A 14,970-nucleotide genomic window follows, 5' to 3' on the forward strand; every position below is an offset into this window, starting at 1 on the left:
TACAGAAATAATCATGAAATTATTAGGGTTGCTTATGTGGTCTTAAGAAAGTAATTTTTTCTTTTGTCCCTTGAGTTGGTGTTTTTGTAAAGCACATAATTCCAAGTAGTCTTATTACTGCATGAGTGAGGGTTAACCATGCATTATCCTTAAGCTTCCCTAGTACCTACAGTCAGAACAGAGAAAATGTTTTCCTATCTAAAACAGTGAAAAGTAGAGACTTCCTTATATGATAAAAAAGCACTTCTATTATATATGTACCTAATTCTAAAAGCACTAAAAGGACAGCAGAGAGCTTCCTCTACGCACAAGTGCTGTACTCATGAGATAGTGCTCAAGCAAAGACACAAGAAATGGCCACCATTCCCATTTTCCTGTGGTGAAAGCAAACATACACAGACTGGATGGACTGATGAAGAGGACTTAGTGGCCCAAGCATTCCTGCTGCCTGATCCTGCCAAAACTCAGAGCTAGGCTGCCCCATCCTGAGTAGGAATGGGTAGCTGAATTCTCTGGCTTTCCCCTTTTAGATGATGTTACAAAATAATCCTGATGAAAGTAAAAATCTGCACTGGCCATTGGCTGTCCCATTTTTGTGGAGAACTATTGGAAGGTAAATGATTTCTTCCAAATTTGTATATGTACCCTTTATAGCCACTGTGTGGAAGCTGCTTTGCAGTCTGCCAGTTGGTAATGGTTTTCATCTCATAAACTGCTCACCATGCCGTTTTTCTTCCAGGCATTATTACCTTAAGTTCTATGAAACTTCATGAAATGCATTCTGTCAACAGAGGGAATTCTTGCAGATGGGGAATACTCATAGCGACAATGGAATTAGTAAGTGGGTAGCAAGCCAGTGTGGTGCAATGATCAAGTTGTTGGATTCTGGAGACCCAGGTTCAATGCCCCATGGTGTCACAGAAGTTCACTGCATGACCCTGGGTCAATTACTCTTTTTAACCCAACTCACAGGGATGTTGTCATGAGAATACACAGCGGAGGGGAGAATAATATAAGCAGGGTTTCCAATATATCTGATTTTCAATGTGGCCCTCATCTGTGGATACTTAAATCCATAAACTATAGCCATGAACAGAAGACAGATTTTTCTACAAACCTGAGTAAAACGTTGCAGAAAATCTGAATTCTAACACACACACACACACACACACACACACACACACACACACACACACACACACACACACACACACACACACACACACACACACACACACACACACACACACACACACACACACACACACACACACACACAGAGGGGCAGGGAATTTCAAAATAATAAAAGCTGTAGCTGGACCTTTAACAAAGTGCCCCCTGCAGTAGCCATTGCAAGAGTTGCCAGGCTCTCATATTGGCAGCCTCACACTCATATTGGCAGCCTTCAAGCCTTGATCAAAGGCAGAGAGATGGGGAATGGCCTTTTCCAGTGACTCATTGATGCCAGGCCTGGAAGCAACCACTAACAGGCTCAGCTGCTTGCTACTATTCAGCAACACCCACCACATGAAAACCAATGTGGTACAAGTGGTTAGAGTTTCAGATTAGGATCTGGGAGATCCAAGTTTGCATTACCCACTGTGCAGTGATGCTCACCAAGTGACCTTGAGATAATCACATCCTGTTAGTCTAACCTACTTCACAGAGTTATTAAGAGGATAAAATGGAAGAGAGGCGAATGATCTAACCTGCTTTAGATCCACATTGTGGAGAAAGATGATGTATAAATGAAGTTACAGCAGAATATGGGGAACACATGAAAAGTTAATTGGTTTGGGGATGAGGAGGAGAAAAGGAAGCAGGGTAAGTGACATTTGAGGGTTGGCAAGAGGAAGAAAAGATAATATAGTGTGCAGAAGGGGAAACGGGAAAGTGAGATACCCTCTCAAGTCCTTGTGGATTTCCCACTGTGACACTGGACCACACAGTTTTCCCAGGGGAGAGGCTGCCAGAGGAAGGGTTGGAGGGAAATCTGAAAGCAGGAGGGCTGATAAAGGTTGGTTGACTAGTGGGAAAGAGAGAAGGAAGCAAGAAAAGGGGAGAGGTTATGCGACTTCAATAAAGGGGACAGAGGAAATAGCAGATACGGCAAAATGATATTCCCCTGCAAGTCCTTGCCTTCTCTCCACTTATATAAATTCACAACCCTTGACTGCATATGGTGGAGGAATAAGCTCACTGTAACTTATGTTTGTTAATCAGAAAAGGTTGTAGCATAATATTTAATTAGGGCTAATTAAGAAGCTCACATTTATTCAAACCATAATCTGACTTCAGACTACTACACTACAATGTCTTGATTACTGAGCCCAGGCAATATCCTAATATGAACAAGCTGGATTGATCTGAGAATTTAGCAGCAGTGTGTGCTTTCTGCATATTTTACACCAGCAGTCACTTGCTCAGACAGAGGTCTGGAATATGTTAGCAATCAATTGCTTTAAGATGAGAGCAGAATAGTTTCTGGCTAAACCAACAGCTTTGTTCCTCTGGCTGGCTGGCTGGCTGAGGTCTCTGTGCTCAGCCTTGAGATTCTAAATGCACTAGGTGCACTGTGCAAAATCTATGCAGTTCAAATAACGTTAGAGTTTCAACAGTATGTTGGCTAAGAAGCCTGTGTAACAATCACAGTCACATGGTGGTTTTCTATATGCCCATTTTGAGAATCAGACTATGATCTGTTGCTTAAATGGAATAATCAGAAGACAATACTGGAAGCATCAAACATTATCTTTGCTTGCCTCTGATCTGCTTCAAAACAATTAGCAGGTCAATCTTATATTTGTGTAACCCTATTACAGTGGTTCTCAGCCTTCCTAATGCCGCGACCCTTTAATACAGTTCCTCATGTTGTGGTGACCCCCAACCCTAACATTTATCCGTTTTACAAATGGAGAACACTGATGCAGAGAGTTTTAGGCAACTCCTGTGAAAGGGTCGTTCGACCCCCAAAGGGGCCCGACCCCAGGTTGAGAACCACTGCCCTATTAGAAGATTTTTAAAAACAACAACAACCAACTATTGGAAAAAGCACATATAGCATAAGATGTCTTACTAAAGACCAAAAAGCAAGTTATAGGGATTAGTGCTGAGAAATTCTGAACAATAATTAAATTACCTTGTGTAGCTGCAGATGGATGTTGTGGTGGTTTTGGATATCCTGCAATTAAAAATGGTTAAGTGTGAAAAAAGCCCACACGTTCATGCACACACACAAATCTACAGTACTTTATAACCCTTGTCAAATGTGATTAATTTCTGTACTAATATATTACTGCATTCCTCAAATGAGTGTAGCTTTTGAAGTGAGTGGCATCACTCCAGACTAAGAGGACTGATTACTGCTATCTAAATAAAGACTTTTTTAGAGACACTTCTCCAAGGGGCCTGCTGTGTTTGACGTTTTCCCATGTTCTTCTCAGCCAAGTGGTTTAGTGGAGAAGAAGAAAAAACTTTCTTCTTTCTGCATGGAGCAGGAGTTCAACAGATGTGAACTGCTATTGCATTTATACTTCTACTACAGAATCTACAAAAGAGGAGAGATCAGCATTAATAGCCTAGGAATCTGGTGTCTGGCGGCAGAAGGAGTGATAAGGATTGGCCTCCCTAGGGCCCAGTATTTTTCTGAAGAGGCCAGATAATATTTGATATCACAGCCCCATTCCATCAAGGCTATTTATATTAAACCCTTTCAGTTCTTTTGTTGTTGCTGTAATGCAGTAGGATCCACACTAAAATGTATCTCATTGGTGGAAGTGATGGCTATGTTTACCATAGCTTTTGGCAAATATCAGCTTGAGCCTCTCTTATTTTAGAAACAAAGTGATAATGTTCACAGCACAAGTTCCATATGTTTTGTCCAGTGCCCCTCCTCACATGTCACCACACTGATGACTATCATGATGTAGAAAGAATTTATAGATACTTTTAGTTCACAAGTCAGCATTAGCTTCTCGCCTTACAATTTTAGTCACAGGTTGACATAGCCCATCTGAATCTATCCTATCAACTGTTTTTGGAAGAATATAATAATGACTTTCCCCCACAGAACAACTGACCTCTGTATTCTAACTGATGACAGAGATATGCTGATTTTGTCAAAGACTTTGGCGGATTCTGCATGGGCCAAAAACAGCGGCATGAAAATGGTGTAAAATGGTTTAAAACGGTATAAAAGGGTCTACACCGTTTTCACACTGTCTTCACACTGCTGTTTTTGGCTCATGCGGAATCAGTCTAAGAAAGATCACTGAGATAATTTTTTAAAAAATGTGCTCACCTGGTGCTCCAGCATAACCTTCAGAAGCACCCACATTATTTTGTCCATTCAGACCATTTATACTTTTTGACTGTCCTCTTCCTGTCATTAAAAGAGTACCAGGAGGGCCTGCCTGCCCAGTTTCCATCCATATCCCAGATGAACCAGGCAAGGGAGGTAAGCCGGGTGAAGTGCCTGGTAATGATGGCTGTAGAGGAGTGCTGGGATCTACTGGATGCAAAGGGATTCCCTGTAATGGTGGCTGTATGATTATTTCTGGATAAGATGGCTGCAAAGGTATATTTAAATGTGGCGGCTGTACAGGTATTCTTGGTTCAGATGGCTGTGGATGTAATGGTGCCCTTGGCTTTGATGACACTGGAGGTACTCCTGGCTGTAATGGTTGTAGTGGTATTCTTGGATCTGATGGTGTCAGCGGAACATTTCCTTGTGGCTTCCTCGGTGGAAGTCTTGCTGGCTTTTCTGCTAAGGGTTTGTAAAGAGAAGAGACTCTCAGTTCACGAAACATTAGTCAGCCTATGTTGGAAAACATGCAAGTAGCCAAAATTTATTTTATTTAAATATTATATACTTTTTTTCAAATGTTTAAGGAGTTGTACAAAATTAATACTTTGAAAACTGTTCCAGAAAAGTAGAGCAGACACTGAAAAGATGTAGAAGTCTCCATTTCTTCTACAACAGATATAATAGGGAAGAGTATATATTAGCAATTGCAACATATAATGAAGAAATGAGTCCATGATTAAATCAGCATCTACACAGACTGAGGTCTTATCTATATATGCAGATATTACATGAAGTGATGACAAGGTGGCAGAATGGAGCACTTTAGGTTGCAGGATAAGCTCCATTTTTAATCTTATCAGCAGAAAAAAATATTTTTGGAAAACTAGCAGAGAAGGAGGAAGCTGGTATTAAGCCTCTCTGCCTAGAGAGTAATAATTCTCTCTCTCTCTCTCTCTCTTGGTTTCCTTTTTTTAAAAACACCAGTTTTCAAAAATGTCAGCCTTTCCTTGCCACCTCAAGATTCCCTTCCTTTCCCACCTCAATATTCTTCCAACTCATCCAATTATATATATGGACCATTCCAGTGGGACTACCGATATATGGGAAAAATCAATCTTTTCCATGATTCCACTCATTCTCTCACATAGGAGAGAGGATGAAGGAGGCATGGTACAAAAAAGGTACAGAATGACAATGAATAACGCTCACCATGATTGTTACCTGGTTAATCTAGCTAAAAAAGAGAGTGAATATTTTAGAATGTAACTGTTTTAAACTGTATGTTTTATATATAATTCCATGTTGTTCACTGCCCTGAGCCCTTCGGGGATAGGGCGGTATACCAAAATTTGAAAAATAAATAAATAAATAAATAAATAAATAAATAAATAAATAAATAAATAAATAAATAAATATCATCCAGCAGTATGATTTTTAATAAGATATTTTTTCAGTTTTCTTCTCTTTCCAACACCTGATGATTATTCTAATAGCCATACTCTGGAGAAATACATGGGTATAAAGTATAAAGAAATATGTCTGGATATTTTAAAAGAAACTGTTTAAAGTATCACTGAATATGTCTGGCAAGCAAAGTAAAACTCTGTAGGTTGTAATGGATATTGCTGAGTCCTTTTGAAGCTGTTCTGGTCTTCTTATCTGAAGCAGATAGACTGTAGGCACTGTGTCACTGCTGAATTTAGAACTATGATAAGATGTGGCCATATTTATGTGAAAATGACAGTAAGGGGAAGAAGTTGCAACTCCTATTATCTTAACATATGTTCTTGTTTAGCAGTTTTCCAACTTGATTTATTTAAGGTGTTATAATACTTCAAATTGTGTGGCTAGTCTCACAGTAATGACAAAAGAGGCCATACACTATAGACTTGCCAGAAATCACTTACAGATTGGGGTGGAGGATGGCCTTGAAAGCAGTGCATGGCCCTACCGGCACCTTAGCCCCCTCCACCAGTTTAAAAGGCACCCACGCTAGCAGAGAGAGTAAATGCATCAGTGTCTGGGAGTCGAACCAGCTCTGCGGCAGCCAAACCCAGAAGTGGGCACTGCAAGGAACTAAGCTAGCATCTGAATGGATACCAGCATGGGAATAGGGACTGGGCCAGGGGCATTTCCCAGGTTGGAGCCAACATTAGTTGGCTTTCATCAGCATTCCAACCTAGGAATGTGTTTCTCCACAACCACAGGCTTATGCCACCTAAAAGTGTAGCGTAAGCCTGTTCAAGCTATGGAGCAATTCAAGTGTCAGGAGGGTTAAAAATTTCCCTTCTTTCCACACCATCACACCACTCCCCCTACCCCTTCTGAACTGCTCTGTTAAAAGTACAGAAATGCTTTAGCATTTGGCAATTCCATGTGTTCCCTGGCTCACAGTACTCTGGCTCCAAAATTTCCTTTGTCCATTCTTTTTCTGCCAAAAGCTCATCACTTCTCCTTGTTCCAAGGACCAGTGTGATGTCTCATTTTTTAAAACACAATATTTCCTCCAACAGTGGCTTCCTTTCCCTGCTTTTTATTCTACTGCCTATCCAATCAGTAACCACTCCTGATAAGCACAGCACAACAAAGGAACGTGCAAAGGGAGGTGATACAGGCCTTTCCCACACACCATTTTCAGGATAAAATACGACTCTGGGGGGCTCTATAATATATGCAAGTTGTCACAATAATACATGCAATAATGCATGCAAGTTATCACAATCGAGCAAAGAGACAGAAAAAATGATATAGATGGAAAGCTTAAATACTTCTTTCCTCAGATCAAGATTTCAGTCAAAATCAGGCTCCAATGCCAGAAACTTCAAAAAAATGTTTAGAGGTCCTGCCACACAAGTCCCAGCATATAATCTAGCCCTGCTGCCTATTCAGCTGCCCCTTTTCCTAAAGTCAGTGTGAATTTTTGTGTGTGTAAAGCTGACTTACGGTGATCCAGCAGGGATTTCAAGGCAAGAGCCTAAGAGAGATGGTCTGCTATTTACCTTCCTCTACATAGAGACCCTGGAATTCCTTGATGGTCTCTCATACAAATACTAACCACGGGCGACCCTGCTTAACTTCTGAAATCTGATGAGATCACACTAGCGTGAGCAAACCAAATCAGGAAAGTGTGAAGTTTTAGCCTCAGTCAAACTGTTCTCTCACTGCTTAAAATGTGGGACAGCTTGTCTGCAAATACTGTAAATTGCTCATTTCATTCTCTCAGGGCCGTTCCACGTGGGCCAATAAACATGGGTTAAGGATGGTAAAAAAAAAGTTTTGAGGGGGAACATTGAACAGATTCCACCCCTAAAGCGAGTCTGCCCCATGTTATTTCCCCCAAACCAATTTTTTTTAGAATTGTACTATCCACAAGTCTTTTGAAAAATCCTGGGTTGCAGCCACTTGCGAGCGAATGGCTGGGTAGGAATCGCTTTATTTGGCTGCATGTTCCTTAAAAAAAATTCCTGGCTTACTTCTGTGTAGCCACTCAGGTGCAAATGGCCATATCGTAGTATCGTGAGATGTCAGCATGGCTGTTGGTGTTCATTTGTGGATGCCTGCATAGCTACGCGTTGGTGGGAGGTTAATTAAAAAAATAGATGTGCCTCCGTTTGAAGGCATGACAGCAACCCACATTGTTTCCACAGGCTCCAATCGCTGTCTGCACGGATGCATGTGAACGTGAAAAACGGAAAGCAGGTTACTTTATCCCAACTGCAACCAGCTATACCAGGGGTAGGGAACCTGCGGCTCTCCAGATGTTCAGGAACTACAATTCCCATCAGCCCCTACCAGCATGGCCAATTGGCCATGCTGACAGAGGCTGATGGGAATTGTAGTTCCTGAACATCTGGAGAGCCGCAGGTTCCCTACCCCTGAGCTATACATTTCTGTGCGGAAAAGGTCTCAGGGCTAAAATGCCTGTGCATTCCAAGACAACACACAGCTCTGCCAGTAACTGTCACCAACTTTGTTAGGTCTGGGAACAGGGAACAGGGGAGCCACCTGATTGGCTGAGGCAACACTACACTCTGATTGGGTGAAGTGTATTGAGGTCACCAGGAGGGAGGAGGATATCTCCCTATGTAAAACTATCTGGCTTTTAGCCTTTAGCATTCCTGCTGTTAAGAGCTGTCTGCCTTCACTGCATTTAAAAGCATAACACCTCTGTGGGGAGTAATTTACTCAAAGTGTGGGACTGCTATTGATATCAGCCTGCGAGCTGTGGTGAAAGCAAACATACGCAGACTGGAAGGACTGGTGGAGAGGTTTGCTAAGGGGCCAAGCTGAAGGGCTATATAAACCAGTAAGAAATATTCCAGAAAGGGAAGGACTCCTATATACTGGTTGGTCTGCAGTTTTACTTTGGTTTATCTCAGTAGATAATGTTTATATTGAGGTTTTTCTAACTGTGAGGGCTGAGTAAAGGTACTGGAAATTGTATGATCTGGTTTTACATGTTTTGTATGAACTGGAATGAGCCTAAAATGATGTAATCAATGATGTATTTTTGCCTTTTTGTAAACTACTATACAAGATAGAAACTTGTTTTTGCTCATTGCTTCTAACCTTCTGAATTGCTAAGATTTGGTCATTTTGCTTTAGCTAAATAAACCCTACATATATATTCATACCTCTCGCATCTAAAGTTTGTATTGTATATTTAAGATATAAATGACAAAGGTCGGATGTTATTATTCTATATTATCAACCAGGATACATATTTTTTTTTAAAAAATGATATTTATCCTGTTCTGAATACAGATGATATAGAGTCAGATCACTATCCCTGGGACCCAAATACCTAGCTTATATCTGAATTAAGCAAAACACGATAAAAGTTAAAAAGCTGCACATCCATCAGTAAAAACCTCTTACCATTGGTTAAGTTCATGAAATTTTACTGAAATGTTCAAAGATATACTAACACCTGAAGAGCGACAGCTAATCAGGACCACTACTTTGCACTCAGACATAGATGCTTGAAAACACATTTTTCAGTTGTTATGAAGACCACTTACATTCATAACGAAAGTGTTTTTGTCCAAATGTTAATGTATTAACCCCACCCCGCCATGCAGCACTGCTACTAGGGTTGCCAGATTCCCTCTACTAGGATTGCCAGATCCCATATAGGGATCCCTCCCTTTGGGCCCTCTAAATTTCGTCCAGCTGGCCAACAGGATCTCATCAGGCTTAAAATGAGGCCCAGGTGCTGGTGTGATGATATCTCTTCTGAACAACACTTTGGGTGTTGATGAGTGACACTCTCTGATATTTCGGCAAAACTCTATGGTAAAACAGCTTCTACGATAGAGTTTTTGCCCAAATATCAGTGCCTCCTTGATTGGTAACACAATATAGATGCTCTAGTACTGAATTTAAGTACCTTGTGACATTTGCTAATTGTACATTGCACAGAAATCAATTATTTTCTCAGCAAAATATATGGAAATTATGACTCAACAAAGACAGGGTCTCTTTTTATTTCACCAAGAACAGCAGTGATTTCAAAATGTATGTACCATTCATAAGGCATGTAAGACTACATGAAATTTATGTTTATATATCTGCATCCAAGAACAAAAGATCAAAACTCTTGCCTTCCCTCAGTGTAGTACCTTCTCAGAAGATGAGAGGAAGCTGTATCCTCTTCATATAGAGCAGAGTAGGGTTGCCCTATGTTGGCTATGACTTAACAGCACTTTCCACCACCAGAAAGGCAAAAGGGGGCTAAGAATGCTGAGGAAGGGATTAATGATCCAGGAAGATAAATAGATTGAATTGTATCTTTAGGTTAAACAATTATAGATTATTTTATATAAGAGCTAGCAAATCCTAGAAGCTTTATATTTTTCATTCCTTTTAACTGATATATGCCATAGCTTTCTTCAGTCCTGGACAAGTGCCATTGATTTATAATGTATCTCAACCTACTGAAACTCTTGCTGTTTAGAGAAAGATGAAAGATATGTAGGGAATCATGGTCTTCATTAGTCTACATAAAAGCACTAGGGAACAATGAGCCAGCTTGGTGCAATCTGTAACCTTTTATATTGGTTACAGAACAGGTGGAAGATATACAGAAACAAATTTCTCTTTCACATAAGCAACAGGCAAAGCCAGAAAGACTGCATACATGCACATCTGCGTGCTAATACTTGGCAGGTAATGCTCTTTTTTTGCTGTGATACATAATTTTATTTTATCGTAAATTGTTGCTCTGAGAGGCCTACAGAACCATGATAAAGGAGTCACCACCTGGATAAGCCGCATGTCAATAATCCAGACAGCAAAGAGAAAAATGCATCCCCAGCGTGACTTCACTGTTCCCTGAATAAACTGCAAAGGTGCAAACAGAGCATACTGCTTCCAGCTGTATACTGGATGGATTGTAAAGTAGAAGTGTCCTACAAAGCAGCTGGAAAGGCAAACAGTACTTAGATCATTCGTGCACTTGAAAACATAATATTCCCAGGAGGTATGATCTTTTTTCAGCACAGTTCATAGTGCTTCATTTATTGCCAGCTTAAATGAGGACATGACAGAGGGCAACATGCCAAGTTCCATGTTCGTTGCTCAAATCCCGGCTTCCAGATTTAAAGCTCCACTGTTTTACTGGTATGCCAGGTGCAAAGGAAAAAAATGCTGTGTTCAGACATCTTTCTTAACTTCAGTGTGAAGGGATTGGGGGAAGGCATGCTGCAGCTCTTGACCATTAACAAACTGGACACCATGTAATGGTGGTTCCTCTATTTACAACTGTGAATACAGAGGGCTCAACTCAGCTGTTAATGTCAACTAGGCTGAGGGGATGGTCCTAATTCTGCTCCTACAGCTGTCTTTGGCCCTAGTGAACCCAAGCCTCCATCCTCCTCCTCTCCACCTTTCTCTGTTTCCTTCTCCTCCACTCCTTCCCATCCCTAATCTCATTTCTCTCCCCATCAGCCTCATTTGGCTGCCTCTTAAACCAACACACTTTTCCATCTATCAGCCAAGCTTCTTTCAGGTGCCCTTTTCCTGGCCTGTTAGGGCCTCTGTACTGCCGGCAGGCAGGGCATGGTCAGAGTCAAACAGGCAGCAGGGCCAAACAGGCAGCAGGCAACAGCACAGTCAGAGAACAGTCCAATGGGCCAGGGCAGGCAGCAGGAAAAAGCACAGTCAAGAGTCAGTTTACAGGTCACGTTACAGGAGATTCAATAAACAGGCAGGAAATCAGTGGTAGACCAGGCATGCAGAGGAGACAGGTAACACACTTGTTGCACCCAGGCAGAACCAAACTCAAGGCAAGGCTTATACACAGAGTCTTGCCCAAGGGGGTGGGATTCTGCAAGGAGTTAATCCTCATCAGTTGCAGGCACTTCTACCTTCCAATCTCTTACTGCAAGACGAGCACTTCTCCTTTTTTCCTGCAGCAGCTGCCTCTGCTTCAGCCTTCTGTGCATAGCTAGCTTATCGCTAGGTTCCTTAGGAAGATCTACAGGCTCTTCCACCTGCATAGCATCAGGCAGGAAAGAGCTGGGAGTTGGCTCTGCTGCCTGCTCTTCCTCGTGAAAAGCCAGCTCTGGCTGCACTGTGCTGTCAGGTCCTGCATCAGAGTCCTCTGAGTCCTGGTAAATACCAAGGGGCTGGCTCATGACAGCCTACCAGTGATTCCCTGGTCATGTCCAAGGAAGACCCAGGACCTCCAGGGCCAAACTAGGTGCCTCTCATCCCCATCTGATGGCCGTCTTCTACCAAGGTGACATCAGCACTCAGAACCTCGTGCTTTCCCTGCACAGTTCAATTTACAAGTAGACTGACCACAGCATTAAGCAAAGTCCTTCTTCCTCAGCTCATAGTTCTGGTACCTCAAGTGTTTCCTCACATCTCCAGTAAGGCTGTGATAAGGCTCAGCCACACATTTAAGCAGTTAAATAAAAATGTGCATTAATCTATTTTTCCCCAGCCTTGCACATTTGTCAAGTCTCCCACCCCGCCCGCTTTTTTTACTGAGATTTAGAATCCTTGTTAGTGGCGGTGGGAACTCACTCCAGTTAAACCACAAACTTGCATTTATATATCATGGGTAAATAGAGTTGATTTAATCCAGGATTCTCTGTGTGACATGGGAAGGAAAGGAACATATGTAAACTTGGAATGATAAGGCAGGTACATGCATATTTTTTACTTGACCACAGTTAAGTAAAATGTTTGACTGCAGTGGAAGTGACATTCAAAGCTGTTGGATGTTTGTTTTTTCTGTTCTAGTGTAGCAACAAGCATAGCTGACTTCCTCTACAAAAAGAATAAAACAATGCCAGGGGATAAAACCAGCTAACAGCTTGTTAATCACTGATTCTATTTGCATAGAACACAGAAGCATCATGATTTCTGGCACTGACAACTGAATTGCTGCTCTTGCCCTTATTAAACTAAAACCTGATAGCAATAAATTGATATAGCATCTGCCATGATTAGCAATAGAACGCTCTCCTACATGAACTAGAAACCATTTTTGGTACATATGTCCTCATGTATTCTAGTGCCACTCTTTCAGAATATTTAAATTGTCTAGTCAGTTTTCTTCTAATTTGACGTTCGATTTCATTATGAATGTTAATGACTTAACAGTTTCCAAATCTTCATACAGACAGTGATGCCAACATATTGTCGAAGGCTTTCATGAAAGTCGGAATCACTGAGGTGCTGTGTGGTTTCCGGGCTGTATGGCCGTGTTCTAGCAGCATTCTCTCCTGACGTTTCGCCTGCATCTGTGGCTGGCATCCTCAGAGAATGCTACTAGAACACGGCCATACCGCCCGGAAACCACACAGCACCCCAGTGATGCCAACAAATTTTTATTTTTTGTAGAGATAGATCCAATGCTTCTTTGATCATGGAAAAAACAGTCTAGATGAATTATGTGGTTGCTTCGATCCTTTCCCTTGGGTACTTTCACAAAAATCTCCATGCTACTTATAGTTAGGAAATGGAAGAACTGGGGACAAGTGGCAAAGATATGTTATTGTGCTATGGATTCCTGCAGTTTACTACTACTAGTATTTCACTTTCTGAAATGACTGAATTACACCTTTGGGCTGGGAACCTACTGGAATAGAACATAACAGGAACAAGAAATTTGGTTAAAGTGCAGTTCTGTACTCTTAGTCCTATTGTAATGTGTGTTGGTTGTTTTATGATTTCTGATTGCACTGCTTTATCTTGCAACCCACCTTCAGGCTCAGCAAGAAAGATGGACTATAAAGAAAGTAAGTGAATATATAAAAATAAACAGATTCTTGATAGAAACAGGCTCTGCAATTCTAGGTCTTCTGGACCATACTGATAATGTGCCTGGCCCTCTGTTTCTTGTTCTGGCCAAGCAAGTATCCCTTTACCTTAAATGGAAATGTTGAGTAACAACCTAATAAAGGTCTGGATTATGATTTGCACAGTCCACACAAAAATATTCATTAACCTGCCGACACACATTTGGACTGAGTCATATAAAATATCCTTGGCTCCATGCTGTGTTAAAGTAAAAGCCAAAGCCAAAGTTGGAAAATTCTTGGCTGCAAACCTGTACATCATTGCCCTTTTAAAACATTTAACTGTTGCATGTTATTTAACAGTGCTGTTTGATAATTCTTTATGATGCCATACCACAGCTCGACAAAGTTATATAAATACAAGCCTATTGTGGCTGTAATATTCCATATTGAAATGACATCATTTATGTGATATAATATGTTGGAAATATTTGCTTAAACCTATGCCTGAAGTTAAACTTAGAAATTTACAGTTGCCCGTTCAAAATGCCAAAAAAACCTATGAAATAAAACTTTACTTATTCCACAACACTGAATATGGTATAGACTGTATAAAGTTCAAGTGGCAGAGTGGGGAATCAAACTGTCCAACTTTATGCTGCTTGCCTCTAAATGAATGGAGAAATCTCACCATCACAGATCCTATCTGGTGAAAGGCTATAAAGAAATTAGACATTTTGGACTCACAGTTACCCTCAGAGCCTCACTGATGGGATTGAAATCAGTGTTTCCCAGTACAGTGGAAAATGCCAGTTCAGAGCCTTGCTGAAAGTTGTATGTACAAGATGCAGGGTTGCATTTCAATTGGTGTACGAAGTATGAATGTCAATAGGGAGAATCTAAATAAAATGTCAAGTCAATTCTTCAAAATATTAAATTAAAAAGTCTTCCAAATGTAAACATTTAAATTACAGTAGAACTAACATTTTAAATGATTATGAACAATGTTATAGAGCAAAATTGAACAGTGTTTGGCTCAAACGGAAAAGTTTCAATTTTTTGTTTTAAATAGAGCAACTTTTTAAAAAAGGACAGTATTTTCTGCTGAAGAGGCATTTATCGTGTGTCCTTCGCGAAGGGCTATATAAACAAACCAATGAGAAATGGAAGCATCTCATACAGGCAGTCCGCTCAAATGATACTAGAGGCTTTTGGCGCCTTGTAGCTAGGGGAATGAGTTCCTCTACTACTATCATCTCTACTATTGACCCCCCAATATGGCATAGCTATTTTTGTAATCTTTTCAATAATGGGAACTCTGATACTCTTAGGGTTGAGCCCCCTTTGTCTAACAATGATATTCCTAGGTGGCCTCCGGTAACAGAGGAGGAAATCACAACACTAATTGGTAAT

The 14,970-nt window shown here is 40.9% G+C and overlaps 1 protein-coding gene across 3 annotated transcripts in view; it reads right to left on the minus strand.

Annotated features, from left to right (window-relative positions):
• EMILIN2 (elastin microfibril interfacer 2) overlaps window positions 1-14,970 on the minus strand; it is a 38,163-nt gene that overhangs the window by 3,030 nt on the left and 20,163 nt on the right. For 2 of the 3 annotated variants that reach the window (XM_048507505.1, XM_048507507.1), the window contains exons 5-6: window positions 4,301-4,765; window positions 3,140-3,181 (exon numbers count right to left, since the gene is read on the minus strand). In XM_048507505.1, coding sequence (XP_048363462.1) covers window positions 3,140-3,181; window positions 4,301-4,765 — 507 coding nt within the window. The remainder of the gene's footprint in view (window positions 1-3,139; window positions 3,182-4,300; window positions 4,766-14,970) is intronic. The other variant, XM_048507506.1, reaches the window with a different exon arrangement.

The sequence above is a fragment of the Sphaerodactylus townsendi genome, linkage group LG09 (assembly GCF_021028975.2).
Source record: "Sphaerodactylus townsendi isolate TG3544 linkage group LG09, MPM_Stown_v2.3, whole genome shotgun sequence".
Taxonomy (NCBI): domain Eukaryota; kingdom Metazoa; phylum Chordata; class Lepidosauria; order Squamata; family Sphaerodactylidae; genus Sphaerodactylus; species Sphaerodactylus townsendi.